Below are 16863 nucleotides of genomic sequence, written 5' to 3'. Positions count from 1 at the left end.
TGAATCAGAGATGGGTTCATTAACCATTGGTTATATGAGAAAATTGTTATGTACCACAGGATTATTCAATTTTTGTTCAAAATGAACAGTTGTTATCCTTTTAAATTTCTGCATACTTTTTGAAAAAAATCAAGTACCTATTCAATACTTATAATTCAACAATAACTGACCACATAATTTACTTCAGAAAGAGCATATCTGTGAAAAAATATATTAAAAATTTATCGTAACTCTTTTTTGGTTACACATAAATGCAAGCAGCATACCTCTTCCTTGCTAGGCCTGGCATTGGCTTTCAGGTAAACTTGCAGGGTGGTATTATTGTCTACTGGCCAGATGGTAATCTGATGTGATTTGTTGGTCTCAGCATCAAACTTGAAGTAAATGACGTCCTCCATGGTTCCATTGGTCCCTCCTTCAAGTTTTAGGAGGGTGATACCACAGTTCATGTCAGCTTCTGTGAAAAAGAATTAAGGTTTTTTTCAAATCTTTTTTGTGGTTTTATTTAAATCTCATGTAAACTTGTTCCCAACTGAAGCTGTAAGCCAGCTTGCTACATGTAGCAGTATCTCTATAACCGTGTTTTAAACTTGTTAATTCAAAATCCAATACCTAGCAGCATGCCAAATTTTTTTTTTACATACATGTAACGTGGAAAATATTTGTATAAAGTGTTTTGAGAGAATATGAAAGTAAAATTGAAATTTGAGGACAAAGTATCAAAAGTATAAACAAAACAAATCCCTTTCATAGAATATTTTGTAGCAACAAGTCACTAGTCTACACGACATCTTTTAGTTTCTTACTTCCAACAGGGATGTAAATATCCATTGGTTCTGGCAGCCAGGCAGGCTGGTACCTAGCACCATCTATAATCACTTTAATACCAGAGCAGCTGGAGGTGACATCTTGAGCTGAAACATCCCAGGTGAATGGATTCTCCGGCATGTAGAACATCTGATAAATAAATTAATAAATAAACACCCATTTTACTATAAGATACTAAAATATGCCTATGTTCAGGGAATCATATGTAAGGAGGGCTCTCTGAAAGCATTAACATTGTTAAATAAATGAAAAAAATAAAATAGCATCAAAGAGGCCGTCTTTCATTACCCCCCCCACACACACACAAACATAAACACACACTATAGTGATGCATGTGACATACTGGTATTCAGTAAAGCAGTTACAGACTGTGTCCATTAACTTTTCAACCTACTGGCCAATCGGACAACCACTTTAATTTCTTAAATGAACTGGTCCAAAGTGATGCATGAGTCCAATAAACATCAAAAAGACTCAATATTTTCTCTCTATTACAGTGATATCATAATAATTAAACCTTGTTTTTGTCATGTATTTTTAATAAGAATATTCATGTAACAGTTACTTTAAAAAAATTAAATCAAATCAGCAGCTCTTTTGAAAAAATCTTAAGCCCGTGTCAGACCACTAAATTCACACGTTCTAAAAAATCTACTGGTCTAATCAAAGATTTACCATCCCTGGGCTTAGAACAAATGGATAACCTTGCAGATTGTGCAAGCATGTGAGCAATGAACAGTTAAATAAATAAATAAATAAGTATATAAACTAGAGGATCAGAGAGGCGATACCACCTCCGAATATTGTACCACCAGCTGGATCAAGCGCATACGTATAGACCCCCACATACACAAAATAAGGGACACAGCCACCAGTCTTGTGCTTGACAAGCTGTAAAAATGCAATCAACAAGAATTTTCAAAATATGCAAAAAATATATATGACTAAAAATAGTACAATCAAAGTTAAATTCATCGTAAGGTAGGTCAAAGGTCAATTTCAAGGTCACAGTAAATTGCCAGTATATGACTTCCTATTCAACTTCAATAGTAATTATGGACCTATCTCTGCCAGTTTTGGAGATAAAAGGGAACCAAAATTTGCAAAGTTCAGTTCATGGTGAAAAGTAGGTCAAAGGTCAATTTTAAGGTCACATTTAGATTGCCAGTATATGACTTCCTATTCAACTTCAATAGTAACTATGGACCTATCTCTGCCAGTTTTGGAGATATAAGGGACTAAATGTTATAATTTTGGAGTTACCATAATGTGCCATAAATTTCCTACAGAAAAAATTAATTAAAATAAAGAAAAGGTCATTTTGGTCAAAATTCTTAAAATGGGAGGTGCTCTGAAGTTCCAGATGTTCAAATTTGATGAAATAATGTCATTTTTGACCACAAGTTGTCTGCTTTTCCAAGCCTTTTGTTCTATTTTTTCGGAGTTCAAAATTTATTATCCATTACCGTACTGCACATTTTGCTTTCACCACCAATATGTACTTTTTGATACAGCGTAACTCGAAAACCGTATGGAATACAAAAAAAACGAGACCACTCCCAGTGTTGGGCTTTACATGCTCTACAAAATGCAAAAAATAATGGGTCTCTAGCATTAACGGTTCCCGAATTAGAGACAGTTTTCAGTTTCAGTATCTTATGGCCGCTACTCCCGTGAAAATGCACCGATTGACCCCAAATTCACGGAGATGAAAGATGACCTAAAGGGCAACACATTCCAATAATATTATTGGTTAAGTCTGTGTGGTGTCTGAAAAACAGGGCAAATAATTTTTTTCGTAAAAAAATTCATTTTTTTGAAAATTTTGGCACGTTTGACCTTGAAATAAAGGTCAAAGGTCAAATCCAAGGGCATATTTGAAATCTACACATATAACTTTTGGAAAGCTGTCTGTAGAAATTTTTCCCATAATTCCTTCCGTAGGGTAGATAATTAGCATTTAATTTTGCCATTTTTAGACAAGGGTGCATTGCAATGAGTGCCAAACCTAGACCCCAAAACCGACAAAGCCCAAATTTTACGTGGAGCGAGTTGAGATTATAGGTGACCTAAATCCAAGAGATGGGTACGGGGGCCCTTACTGTCTAGGAGGAGAAGCGGTAACGGTAGCCGTCTGGCGGAGCCGGCGGAACGATCCGGACGGGACTAAAACCATGTGTACTGCCAGCGCTAACGTTGGTGGTACAATAAATAAATTAAATCAAATTTTAAAAAAAGTTATAGTACCTGCAAATTAACTGCAGTGGAAATATTTTTATGCCCATCACGAAGCATATTTTGAACAGGAGGTAAAGCAAATCTGCCGACCATACATGGTGGTGTCTCATCACTCCCCCCTTCTGCTGAAATAAGCTGGGGCACCTGCAGTTGGTGGGAACTACTCATTGTGTCCAGGTCCAATTTTTGACACTAAAACACAATTTCTCATGGCATAAAGTATCTGATGCCAAGGTTGAGTTTAAAAAATGAGTGAATCATAGAAGAATGATGCAAAACTGATTCAAGTTGAAATAAAAATTGATAGGGATATATTTTTTTGGCTCTCTATCAAATGATAAGAAAGTTGCACAAAAGGGTTAAATTTCTTTTCAACAAACATTTTTGCTACCATATTACTTACAAATTGGTAATTTTTTTTAGGTAATAGTCAATATGATTAACTTTTGATTAAATGATAAAGTAAATATTTGTTCTAACCATATCATTTCTATGCTGAACATTTCTTAAATTTTCATGAGTATGGCTTTAATTAGCATTCTACTCTAGCCTTTTAATGAAACTGGGGCATCATTACTGAAAGATACATATTCTGTAACCCTTTGAACCAAGGCGAGGGAAAAACTGACAGCCTTACCACAATAGTGAAGACATACTACATGTTAACTCTTCAAGCATGTGGGTTCAATTTTGTTCTTGGCAAAGCTTACCCACCTTGACACTCAAAGTCTTGGTGGCTATAACAATGGGTTCCTCCCCTGGTACCTTCTTTGCCAGCACAGTGTCTGAGATAGTGCTGATGACATTCAGTGCTTTATTTGCTATGTATCTGGTCTGCAAGATGAAAATATACATTAAACATCTTGTTTGGAGAGGTTTATAATTAGGGATTGGACTATTTGGTGTAGGAACTTTTTCTTCCTTGCTTTTGACTTATGGGATAGTTTGTTGTTGGTTGTTTGCATGTTTGGTAGAGGCAATTGTTTTGTTTATTCTGAGCAAAGAATGTGCCAATTTTTCTTCTTTCTCTTCCTTTTTTGTGTTTGGTACAATAAATGTGATTTATTTGGTTGACGTTGTCGGTTGTTTGGTTGATCTGGATGGTTGTTTGGTTGATGTTGCTGGTTGTTTGGTTGATGTTGCTGGTTGTTTAGTTGATGTTGCTGGTTGTTTGTTTGATCTAGCTGGTTGTTTAGTTGATGTTTGGATGATTTGGCTGGTTGTTTGGTTGCAGCTTTTTTGCCTATTGAATTGCAGGCCCATAGCCAGGGAGGTAAGGGGAGTTCAAACATTTGCCCTTTTTGTCGGAGAAAAGGTCTGTGAAGGTAAGAATTATTAACCTACATGTATAGGTACTCTAAGTTTTGTGGTAAAAGATCCACTTTTTCAGAAAAAGACCCCCCCCCCCCTCTTTAAAATTCCTGGCTATACAAGCTTGTATTGTCTGGAAGAGAAATTAATCAGACAGCTGACTAAGACTAGGTTCCCATACCAAGATTGATCTAACAGGACCTATCCATCTCCAAGGGGTTTCATGCTAAACTGCTTTCAGCTTAAGTGGCTTAGATGTCTGGCATGCCCACTGAAGTTGCTTAACATCTACTAGCAGCTTCAGTAGGCATGACAGACATCTAAGCTGCTTAAATTGATTGCAATTTAGCAAGAATCCTCTTGGAGAAAGACTGAGCACAGTTAGTACAATAGGGTCTGGGAATGGTCCCTAAGGCTCTGACTGGCTTCTGATCTTTCTTCTCACCTTCTGCACTTTGACCCTCTCAGGTTGTGTCATGTTGGTGATATTCACATCTCTCGACTCCTCCATGGAGGCATTTAACAGGTTAGAGGTGGATTGTAGAATCATACTAAATAATAAGAAACAATATTTTAAGTTTAACGATGAACATAACTACATTTATTTATAATTTTGTTAAATATGATCAATAAGGAGTTTTCAAAATATTGTTTGTTTTTTGCCTCAGCCAATGGAACGCAGAGAAGTCCTCTTGTTTGCCTTATACTTGTAGTTCCTAGTTCGAAGTTTCTATTTTTTTTTTTTTTTTTTACTTTAAACATTTAAAGCACGGAAAAGAGCAGATAAATTAATATTGTAATAAATAATGAGATATCAAAATAGAAAATGCACTTAGAATGAGATGGATCTGATGCCATGAAAACAAATCAAAGCTTATAAATTAAGATATTAGTCCAATGTTAGTGCTCAGGGCTCCATTTCACAAAAAAACCTAAGTCGGGTTCCCTGACTAAAAGCTTGATTATCAATGTGATTAAGTCCTTACTTCATTTAGTCATGTTTCATGAAGAATCTAAAAGGTCGCTTACATCGTTTTTTTCTTAGCTGCTAGTCGACAAATCCTAGCTTCCTTGGGAGGTGTCTAAGTCAGGAAGCTCAACTAAAACTTGGTAAATGAGAGCATAATCAACAAAAATTTGGAAAGAACATACCTCCATCAACATATTGTGTTATAATATCCTTGAACAGTACTGAAATTAATTGAATATTTAAATAAAAAAAATTAAAATGCAACTTCATCCAGCCAAGCACGGGTTTGTTTATATTTTTGACCACTAGATGTCCTACAGCAGCATTCCAAGACAAGCTAATGTTTTCATGTTACTTTGAAGTTGTTTTGAAGTTAAACTAATCAATAAAGCTCAAAAACAAACTTTGTTTTATGTTTTGACTGATTTTTATTGTTGATAAATGACCGTTCTCGGCCAAAACTTTATGGATTTTTACATCTATTTTTCTTGAAGAGTTTCTTGCGTACATTGACTATGGTAAGAGCACCGAGCTAAGACTTTAGATTCTTTGTGAAACACCTCTAGTTGACTGCAGCGTAATCGACCTTGTAATGTCACTCAGCTCAAGCTAGTCAACTACGGATTTAAGATTCTTTGTGAAATGGGGGCCAGGAAGACTGGTGTCTCTTCAAGTCTTAGCATGCTACAAAGTTTTTTAAAGAGTTTCTTTTCTGGCTTACGTGGCAGTGTCCTCTACTTCAGTAAAAGTTGCATTCCTCTGTCTACTGCTCAACACTAGGGATAACCTTTCAACTGTGTCCATGCCTGAAGTCTGAAAATTAATCTAATCAATATGGAGGTATGGTAATCTTCGATCTTTTCAATAGGAAAAATGATGTCTGTGCAGTGTACACGATACCCATAAATTCCATTTTGTGCGGAATAACAATAGTGAAGATTTGTACAACTTAGTGTAATTCACATGTATGATTTTTATGTTGAGTTTCTGTAAGTTGACGACGTGGGTGCAAAAAAATCGTAGGGGGGCTTCCCAAACACGTATGGAAAGTTGAAAAATGAAAAGTTTGCAGCAATATTGCAGCAAAATTGCTGCAAATTTAAAGTTTGCAGCAACTAGTGAGCAGGAGTTTGCAAGAAAAATATGTATTGCTGCTAATTTGCAAATAAACTTACGTTTGCAGAAGGTTTGCAAGAAAAGATTTTATGTTTTGGCAAATTTGCAACAAATTAGCAGCAAATTTCATTATGACAAGTACATAACACATTCCAGAAAACACTATGAAATGAATCCACTTGCAGTGTCTGCAGATAAAACAAAAAAATCTCTTAGCAAAATGAAACGTTTGTGGCAACTAGTTTGCATGAGTTTGCAAGGAAATTTTTTTTTGCTGATTTGCAACAAATTTGCAATAACAACTAAAGTTTACAGCAGATTTGTAAGAAAGTTTATGTTCTGGCAAAATTGCTGCAAATTCACAGCAAATTAGCAGCAAGCTTGCAGCAAATTAGCTGCAAATTCACAGTAAATTAGCAGCATATTTACGATGAATTTGAGAGAGAGTTTGCAGAAGGCCTTATATTTTGCTAAGGGAATTCATTTACCAGAACCAGCATGTACAATTTTTAACCTGATATAACATGTTTTGAGGATTAAACAAATACTGAAGCCTGAAGAATATAAATACTAGATTAAAGGCAACTATCTACAAAGCCAAAGACACCAAGTGCTCAGTACCTGTGAGTCTGCAGTAATCTCTGTGGTGTGTTCTGTGAGTTTGGTCAATGTCTCTGCTGCTTGCTGGGCAGTAGATAGGCTGTCAATAGTTAAATTACCTACTGCCTCCATCATATCACTGCGTATCTGTGGAAGAAAAGACTTCCTGGTGCTACACAGTAATTACTTGATCTTTTAAATATGGGACAATAATGTGAATTTTACATGGTAGCCGGTTTGCGTGTAGTTCTACTCTGTGAATTAAAACATCACAAAACTATGCAGAAATATAATTTTTGTGATTATTAAATGATTTGCCTGAAAGTTTGTTAGTTTATGCCCATAGAAAAGATTGACTAATTACAATACCTTTCCTTTGTATCTGTCTATCAAAATGTTATTTATTTCATTAATATATTTTCATTTATCTATCTATATATATTTCCAACATTTTTTTTTGTCTTTTTCATTGTCATATATCTATTTATTTACCTGTTCCCTTGCTTCTGTATCAGGTAATTTTTCTGTCCCAGAATTCAGCAAGGAACTGACAGCATCAACCAGCTGTAGAACAGCTAAAAGCCAATATCACAGGGAAGTATGTGACCCAAGGTAATAACATATAGATCTTAACATATGACTGACAAATTCAAGGAGCTGTAGGACAGCTATAAGCCAATATCACAGAGAAGAATGTGAATAACATACAGAACTTAACACAGAGAAAGATGTGAATAACATATACAACTTAATTTAATTAACATATAACTGACAGATTCAAACAGCTGTAGAACAGCTAAAAGTCTATACCACAGGGAAGGATGTGACAAAATATTAACATATAAAACCTAGCTAGCAAACATTCTGTTATTCAAATAAATACACTTTAAAAACAATAATGATTAAGTAAAAAAATCACAACCCAAGGGTTGACAGTTTACAATTATATAAACAGAAAGAGAACCTGTGTAGTCGCCTTCTCTCACAGCAGTCCACAAGATGCCATTCAAATCCCCTGTTATCTCCTCCAGAAAGGTACCAACGTCTCTGTCTGCTAAATCAGGATGGTCACCTAATGGATGGACCTTAAACAGAAAGTACACCAAATCTAATCTAAACTATGATCTTATATAGCGCATTCAGAACGTTATATAATTTTCAAGCTTAAAGTTATAATTTACATTTCAGCAAAGATGGAGGGAAAAAGGGCCCACACATGGCAATATGTTTTAGATAAATTTTATGTCCAAAATTCGGCCGAGGCTGAGAGCGAGCTGCGCAACCCCTACCCTCAGGAAGGGGACGTAGGTTTCCTCAGTGCTCTGACAGCCCACTAATAGAGTTGTCTCTCTAGGCCTTATAACTGCCATATGTGCCCTATGCTAAGGTTATGCCCTGTATGTTGACTTAAACAAAATGAGAACTGCTAACACATAGTGGCTTACCTATATGTCAAATGTTTCTAAACATAAATACCATACATATAATAATGATACATAGAATTAATAATTGTTTTGTAGTGTTAATTAATCAGGGAACATTAGGGAGGGACAGAGTTGGGTTTGAGAAACTTTATGAAATTCACTAAAAACTCTACTCTCCTGAGCATGTACTGCTAGGTTAAAATTTTCTAAGGAAGTGAGAGAGAGTGTTCTTTGTTCTTGGTGAAGCTGAACTCCTTATGATTCTGATTGGCTGATCATAATGAGACTAAGTTGTACTGTCCAATCAGGTTTTGCTATACTGGTATCTGACCAGTGTCACTTGGTAGTAATAGTAACTTAACAGCGTGAAATACAAAGCGAAGACATCCTGTCTGTAATAAGGGAAGAAACATCTGGAGCTTATCTTAGTCTCTGGGAGTTTCCCTGGGCATCTTACATCACATTAATACCCTCATCACACATAAATCCCTTTATTGTAACCAATAAATTATATTTATGAGTGCATGAATTGAGAGGAGTCGCCGAGGCTAGTTTGCTGTCAAAATTTGTTATCATACACAAAACAACAGAATCAAATAGATGTAGGTTGAAAATGTCATTTTATTGACATTTGCACTTTGATTTATGTTCAAAGTACGAATGAAAAATACTGAGAGTTAGATATAAATCTATGAATGACAATCATGCATGTTATATAATTTTCAAGCTTAAAGATATAATTTACATTTCAGCAAAGATGGAGGGAAAAAGGGCCAAAGATACAGACTGTCCGCAGTCTGTATCCCCCCGCGCGACTCGTAATACGTGTCAAAGTTTATAGCTCTTATAATCTCTTTTCATATCTCATCTCCTTTAAAGTTAATAGCTCTTATCTAAGGTTTATCTCTTTTCATATCTCAACTCCTTTAATTATAAAGTTTCAATAAAGATATTCAATAAAGTCTGTCACGCAAATTTAAGTATAAAATCAGGCTGCAACCTGGATTTTGTAACTAAACAGTGGTGTTGCGTTACTCTTCTCTCCGGGCATAACCCAAGTCGGGAATCGCGTACCGAACCTAGGATCTTTCGATGGTGGATCAGAGCCCCTAGTGTCAGAGCCCCTAGTGTCTAGATTTAGACCCGCGGTATATCTAAGAACTTAGTACAAGCTGCAGTATGCTGATGACACTACTATTGTGTTGGATGGGACTGAAAAAGTTTAAGAAATACCCTTAAGGTTCTAAATGAATTCTCACAATTTTCTGGACTACAAATGAACAATCAAAAAACTTAATTAAACTGGTTTGGAAGCAAGAAAGATTCACAAGAGAGCATGTGCAAAGAATCGAACCTCGATTGGAATGAACGTTTTTTCAGAATCCTTGGAATAGATTTCTCAGTAAATCTACATGAAATGATTGAGAAAAATTATAGAGAGAAATTCGAAGATATGGAAAGAATTATAAAACAAAGGACTCACCGATTGCTAACAGTTTTGGGGAAAAATGTAATTTTTAAATCATTGATCCTTCGAAAAATGACCCACTTATTTCGACATTGCCAATACCAAACAAATATGTAAACAAAATACAAAAAATGTGCTTTAATTTCATATGGAATGGAAAAATTGAAAGAGTAAAACGAGATATAATGACACAGTCATACTCAAATGGAGGTATAAAAGTCCCTGATATTAGAAACTATATTGATTCCCTAAAAATTTCATGGCTCAGGAGAATCATGCACAAAAAATCAAAATGGTATTTCTTTTTTCTTAGTCTGATCCCTGAAAGTAAGGGTGTACACTGGTCTGAAATGGGAATATCTGAAATGCAAAAAATAAAGAAAGGATCAAAAAACGCTTTTTGGAATCAGGTCATTGATGCATGGTGCAGACTGTTAAACAATAAAAAGATTGATACAAAAGAAAAATTTTTAAAAGAATGTTAATGGCTAAATGATAAAATACTGATAAAAAACAATCCTATTCTTATAAGAACCTGTAATAAAATAGGTATTAGAAACGTAAATGACTTGATAGATACAGAGGGAAATTACCTCACATATGAACAGTTCAGGCACGGGAATATAATAAACTATGTTACATTCACAAGTATACTATGTGCAGTAAAAAAAATTTCAAAAACAAATGAATTTAGATAATTTACACGAAAAAATTGAGCTCCCTATAATTTCAACCCAACTTTAATGGTTACTTAAATTTACAAAAGGAGGGAATTCTTTTTACAATATTTTGAACTCAAACGAAATGAAAAAGACTAATGCAATGTCAAAATGGGAACTCTTTTCTAAAGAACCTCTCACAGCTGAAGAGTGGAAAATCTTGAATAACATTGCTTTCCAATGTACTTTAGATACTAAACTGCGCTGGTTTCAATTTAGAGTATCAAAAAGAATTTTAGCTACAAATAATTTTTTACGAAAAATTGGCTTAAAGACACAGAGACCTGCTCCTTCTGTAATGAACACACTGAAACTATTCAACACTAATTATTTATTGAGTGCAAAGTAATTGCTCCCCTTTGGGCACAAATACAAGACTGGATCCACTTAAAGACTGGACAAGTATTACAATCAACAGCATCTGATATGATTCTAGGAATTCCAAATTTGAAGTGCAATGCACTCAACAGTTTGCTGATCATAACAAAATTTATTATATATGAAATATATGAAATATATAAATAAAAAACATTACCCCGAACATAGAAAATATTAAAACAGAATGGAGACAGGCCTACATCGCAGAGAGAAATATAAGTCTAAGAAATATGACAATAGATAGATTTAATGAAAAATGGAAAAAGTTGCAGCCTCTCTTCCTGGACTGATATCTTCTATGGTATGTTCCCCTGCAGATATTTGATAGTAAAACACATATTAGTTTTTATCTGAATTAGATCATAGTATTAATTAGTTATTATATTATATCAAGTATTTTACTATTAGATTATATATCATTGTTGACAAATATTTTAAATGATACAATATCTATCTATCTATATATATATATTGCAAATGACTGAGTCTCTTTGTGAGTAAGTGAGAGAGTGAGTGAGAGTGATTTTTATTTAGTTATTTATCAATTTTGTATTTTTTGTTGAGATATGCAATAAAAAAATTTAAAAAAAAAGGCCTATTGGTTTTCCTTGAAATGTGTTGTCAGTGGTGCATATATGCTGACAAAAGAGAAAACCTAGGGGCAACAACGGGCACATCTCTGCTAGTTTTGAAGATATGAGAGGCAAGAAAATATGCAAGGCTCAGTTTATGGTGAAAAAGTAGGTCAAAGGTAAATTTCAATATCATAGTATAAGAAGTTCAATAGTAACTATGGACATATCTCTGCCAGTTTTGGAGATAAAAGGGAACGGAAATTTGCAAAGTTCAGTTCATGGTGAAAAATAGGTCAAAGGTTAATTTAAAGGTCACAGTAAATTGCCTCTAATGACTTTCTATTCAAATTTAATAGTAACTATGGGCATATCTCTGCCAGTTTTGGAGATAAAAGGGAACAAACATTTGCAAAGTTCAGTTCATGGTGAAAAGTAGGTCAAAGATCAATTTAAAGGTCACAGTAAATTGCCTCTAATGACTTTCTATTCAAATTTAATGGTAACTATGGGTGTATCTATGCCAGTTTTGGAGATAAAAGGGTATGAAAATTTGCAAAGTTCAATTCATGGTAAAAAGTAGGTCAAAGGTCAATTTCAAGATCACACTTACAGCTAGGTCAATAAGACCGTTCACAGTAGGTCACGGTCAGTGCGACCGTGACTCCTGATAACCCCCGCGTGGATAATAACAGGGCAAATAGCGACAGTTTAAGCTGTTAAGTTATCAATCGTAACCATCTCGGACTCCCCGCTGTCTACATCGTGTCCCGTCAAGCAGCCTGTGCAATCATACGCCCCACAAGTTCCAAGCATTGTTCTGGTGTAGAACGGCACGTGCCTTTTGTTAAGACATGGAAGACTAAATGTTGGGTTTAACCATGGTTCAAGCACTGACGATATTTCTGTTTATTCACCGCATTCCGAACTTCGTAGACATTTTCAAAAATAGAATTTTGTAATTGAATGAAATATAATTAATTTACCGATGTTGCCCTTTCATCTTATTTTGGCTTAGGTGAAACGATAAGAGTCACGATAACATGCTCAAGCCAATTGAAAAAGTGAAGTATGAATATGGCAGAATTATGCGGTGATTGTCTTTTTCAATGAAGTGGAATGTGACCTACATGTATATATAATGAAACAAAGTATTGCAGTCAATGAATAGTCGGTTTATTCACAATTAACACGGAACGTCCATACAGTAAACTACAACAATTTTATAAAAAATAAATTTTAAAAATGGCAAATTAATAAAATGGCTATCACGAACAGTCATTTAATTGAAAAAGTGCATTCTCCTGATAATCATTAATCTAATATCCGGATGCACGGCCTTCCCTTTTCAACACCTCCGGAATAACTTTGTTTATATGGTTTATGTACTTTATACATTCCTCAGTTGTGACCGTCTTCCAGAATTCCTGCATCCCACTTATAAGTTCATCTTTTGTTTTTGGCTTAGTGTATTTTCTTAAGCGGTGTTTCATCGTAGACCAGATGTTTTCTATGGGATTTAAGTCTGGACTCTCGGGGGGAGTTTGAAACCAGTTTATTGCATTTTCCTTAAGAAATCCTTTAGTTTTCCTGCTTGTGTGCTGGGGGGCATTGAGCCCTGGCTCTCTCGAAAAAGTATACCCCCCCCCGCCCCTTATTTATTTAACCATTCCACCTCTTCAGCCCTGATTGTTTCATTTAACATAATAGGAAAGATGTGAATTAAATTTCTTGTTGCTGAACCCAGTGACATTAATATAAGGTTGTTTTAATAGTACATAAAATCGCACCAAGACCTCATTGGAGTACATATATATAATTACACCCTTTACAGCAACCGGACCCCTTAATTGATGTACACTGTACAATGCACGTATATATACTGCAATTGCCGCTTTCACCTCCTTTATTGTTCTGTATGAAAAGGAAGGAAGTTGTTTGAGTTTAGTTCAATAAAGGCAGTCCCTTAGTCCGAGGTGCACAGCTTTTAGCTTCTGTTGCAGATGATTTCACTTAAAATAAATTAATTGATATGCTGTTTTTCTTTATGGACTTTTAATCAGGCCACATTTGGAGTAAATATGAAATTATACTTGAAACATCTAAGTGAAATCTATCTTGACGTCCTGACAGATGTGTTTAGATAAACGTTTATGTACGAACGTTGCTTAGTACTGTATAGCAAATGCACATCTCCCGTCTGGACACAATGAAGAGATAACTTTGAGGGAAACTGTCAAGACTCTTTCTTCTATCATACCGGTATATTAATTATCGACGGAGACGCACTACCAGAAATTACCTCGTTTCGATGTTTAACGCACTAATGTAGATCAAATTAACCTTTTCAGGTCTATGCCTGACATTACTTAACAAAACTCCAGCATAACATTGATTGCCAAGTGTGGTTGTTTTATGTCGGCGACACCATTTCAACCTTTGTAAAGTGTGACTTACTGCATTTCTTCAGAAATGCGGGCTATAAGCAAGCAAAATGATATACAGTATTTGCCCTTATAAATGCATTTGTATTTAAATATTTAGAATAATGATAAAGTTGTTTTAAGACTGCCTGTTTTTCAAAATGTCCTCAACATTCCTCATATAACGATGATAGTTGTCGAGAGAATTGTGCGCGATATGTTTCGAGAGGAGAATAAATACGTACGTAATTACATGTATACACAAGTACAGTTAATGTACGCTGCAGGAACAGGAAAATATTTCGGCGTCATTCTTCAAATATCAACTGTACAAGTGAGTCCCTTTCTTGATGCTTTTTAAGTTTCAATACAAGTAAATGACTGTCCCACAGACCAGTTGTACAAATGTTTTTCGATTTTTTCTTAAATATGAATGTTTACATGTGTGGTGTATCAAACTCCATCGCATTGAAGGATGAGACCAGCTTGTGACCACCATTGCAGATAAAATCGCAACTACATTGTAGGGCTTCTTATCTGATGCACGTTTGCACGTTGTAATTGCTCCTTTCGCCCCCGTTATTGTTCCCTCGGAAAAGAAAGGAAGTTGTCTTTGTCTTCAATATGTTTAAGCTTAGGCATTCCCTTAGTCCCAGGTGCACAGCTTTTAGCCTCTGTTGCAGATGATTTTATTTAAACTAAATTAATTGATATACTGATTTTTTCTTAATGCAATTATAAGTAAGCAACATTTAGAATATATATGAAACAATTATTACACTTGATACATCGTAGTGAAATCTATCTTGTCGTCCTGACAAATGTGTGTATATTTGTTTGTGGACCTTTGACAGTGCTGGAGAGGGTACACATTTGCACCCATCTTAGTGCCATGAAGAGTTTACTTCCTAATCTCTGTAGTGGCGATGCTCTTCATAGTAAATTTTTTAATATCATTCAACTAGAAAAAAAGACATTTTCATAAATTAACCAAGGCTTATAAACACGTCCTGAAATAATGATAATGTACAGCGTATTTATTTATTTTTGTTATTTTTATTGACTTGTAGATTGAGTGTAATGTTGCCAAATACTATTATTTGCAGACAGATATGGAGTGGTAGAGTGCGATGATGGTGGGGTCGTTAGTGTCGACACGTCAAAGTTAACGACGGTAGACGGGGGGAAAGTAATGGTTGGGGCCTAAATTGTATTTTCTGCTAAACCCGCTTTATATATTCCCGTTTAACTGACGAAGTACATTAAGTAGATGCTTTGATTTTTGAAGTAATAAGAAGCGGTGCAATATTTACCGGACAGCAATTAGCGGCTATTAATGCCATCACGCCTAAATGCACACGCTTCCTGAATAAGACGGTCGCCCCCTGCCAGGTTGAGAGATCGGGACACGCTCTCCTGCCTCGCGACTGGCTAAATATCCATTGTTAAACGATCCTCCTACTTCCATTGTTCAAAAAGTGGGCGGTAGGCTTGGTCACGGTGAAGAGTAACCGTGTCCGTAGACACGATCACGGTAGTGAGAACAGATTAAAAAGCCTAGCTGTAGATTGCCAGTATGTGACTTCCTATTCAAGTTCAGTAGTAACTATGGCCCTATCTCTGCCAGTTTTGGAGATAAAAGGGAGTGAAAATTTGCAAAGTTCAGTTTTAGGTGAAAAGTAGGTCGAAGGTCAATTTCAAAGTCACTGCTAAATTGCCAGTATGTGACTTCCTATTCAACTTTAATAGTAACTATGGACCTATCTCTGCCAGTTTTGGAGATATAAGGGACACAATTTTACAATTTTGGAGTTACAAAAATGTGCCATAAATTTCCTACAGTAAAAATTTAATTAAAATAAATAAAAGGTCATTTTGGTTGAAATTCTTAAAATGGTAGGTGCTCAGAAGTTCTAGATGTTCAAATTTATGAAATAATGTCATTTTAGAAAGTTGTCTGCCTTGCCAAGCCTTATGTTTTATTTTTCCGGGGTTCAAAATTTATTATACATTACCGTACTGCACATTTTGCTTTCACCACCACAATGTACTTTTTGATACAGCACCTCCAGCGTTGGGCTTTACATGCTCTACAAAATGCAAAAAAGAATGGGTCTCTAGCCTTAATGGTTCCCGAATTAGAGACAGTTTTCAGTTTCGATATCTTGTGGCAGCTACTCCCGTGAAAATGCACCGATTGACCCCAATTTCACAGAGATGAAAGATGACCCAAAGAGTAACACTTTGCAATAATGTTATTGGTTAGGTCTGTGTAGTTTCTGAATATCTGCGCAAATAATTTTTTATCATAAAAAAAGTTCATTTTTTTGAAAATTTTGACCCGTTTGACCATGAAATAAAGTTCAAAGGTCAAATCCAAGGACATATTTGAAATCTCCACATATGACTTTCAGTCAGCTGTCTGTAGAAACTTTTCCCATAATTCCTTCCGTAGGGGAGATAATTAGCATTTAATTTTTCCATTTTTGGACAAGGGTGCATTGCAATGAGCGCCACACCTAGACCCCAGCATTGATGAAGCCCAAATTTTATGTGGAATGAGTTGAGATTATAGGTGACCTAAATCCAAGAGATGGGTACGCAGGCCCTTGTAGTCTAGGAGGAGAAGCGGTAACGGTGACATGGCGGCGGAGCTGGCGGAGCCGCAGGAGCCGGCGGAACATACGGATCGGGACTAAAACCATGTGTACTGCCAGCGCCTACACTGGTGGTACAATAATATGAATTTGTTCAGTTGCTGGCCTTAATATTATTTTAGGCCAGTACATTTTTGGCCCCTGGTATCCCAAAGGGCC

At 35.6% G+C, this 16863-nt stretch overlaps 1 protein-coding gene across 4 annotated transcripts in view; it reads right to left on the bottom strand.

Annotated features, from left to right (window-relative positions):
* LOC106181901 (polycystin-1-like protein 2) overlaps positions 1-16863 on the bottom strand; it is a 42893-nt gene that overhangs the window by 25199 nt on the left and 831 nt on the right. For 2 of the 4 annotated variants that reach the window (XM_086994899.1, XM_086994900.1), the window contains exons 3-11: positions 8028-8148; positions 7556-7638; positions 7085-7210; positions 6069-6160; positions 4823-4928; positions 3781-3900; positions 3076-3258; positions 807-957; positions 267-457 (exon numbers count right to left, since the gene is read on the bottom strand). In XM_086994899.1, coding sequence (XP_086851025.1) covers positions 267-457; positions 807-957; positions 3076-3258; positions 3781-3900; positions 4823-4928; positions 6069-6160; positions 7085-7210; positions 7556-7638; positions 8028-8148 — 1173 coding nt within the window. Of the gene's footprint in view, positions 1-266; positions 458-806; positions 958-3075; positions 3259-3780; positions 3901-4822; positions 4929-5406; positions 5485-5529; positions 5993-6068; positions 6161-7084; positions 7211-7555; positions 7639-8027; positions 8149-16863 lie in introns of those variants that run through there. The other 2 variants (XM_086994903.1, XM_086994902.1) reach the window with 2 other exon arrangements.

The sequence above is a fragment of the Lingula anatina genome, chromosome 9 (genome assembly GCF_051362555.1).
Source record: "Lingula anatina isolate TDL-2025a chromosome 9, LinAna3.0, whole genome shotgun sequence".
Classification (NCBI taxonomy): domain Eukaryota; kingdom Metazoa; phylum Brachiopoda; class Lingulata; order Lingulida; family Lingulidae; genus Lingula; species Lingula anatina.
This window is presented reverse-complemented; position numbering and strand designations above follow the sequence as displayed.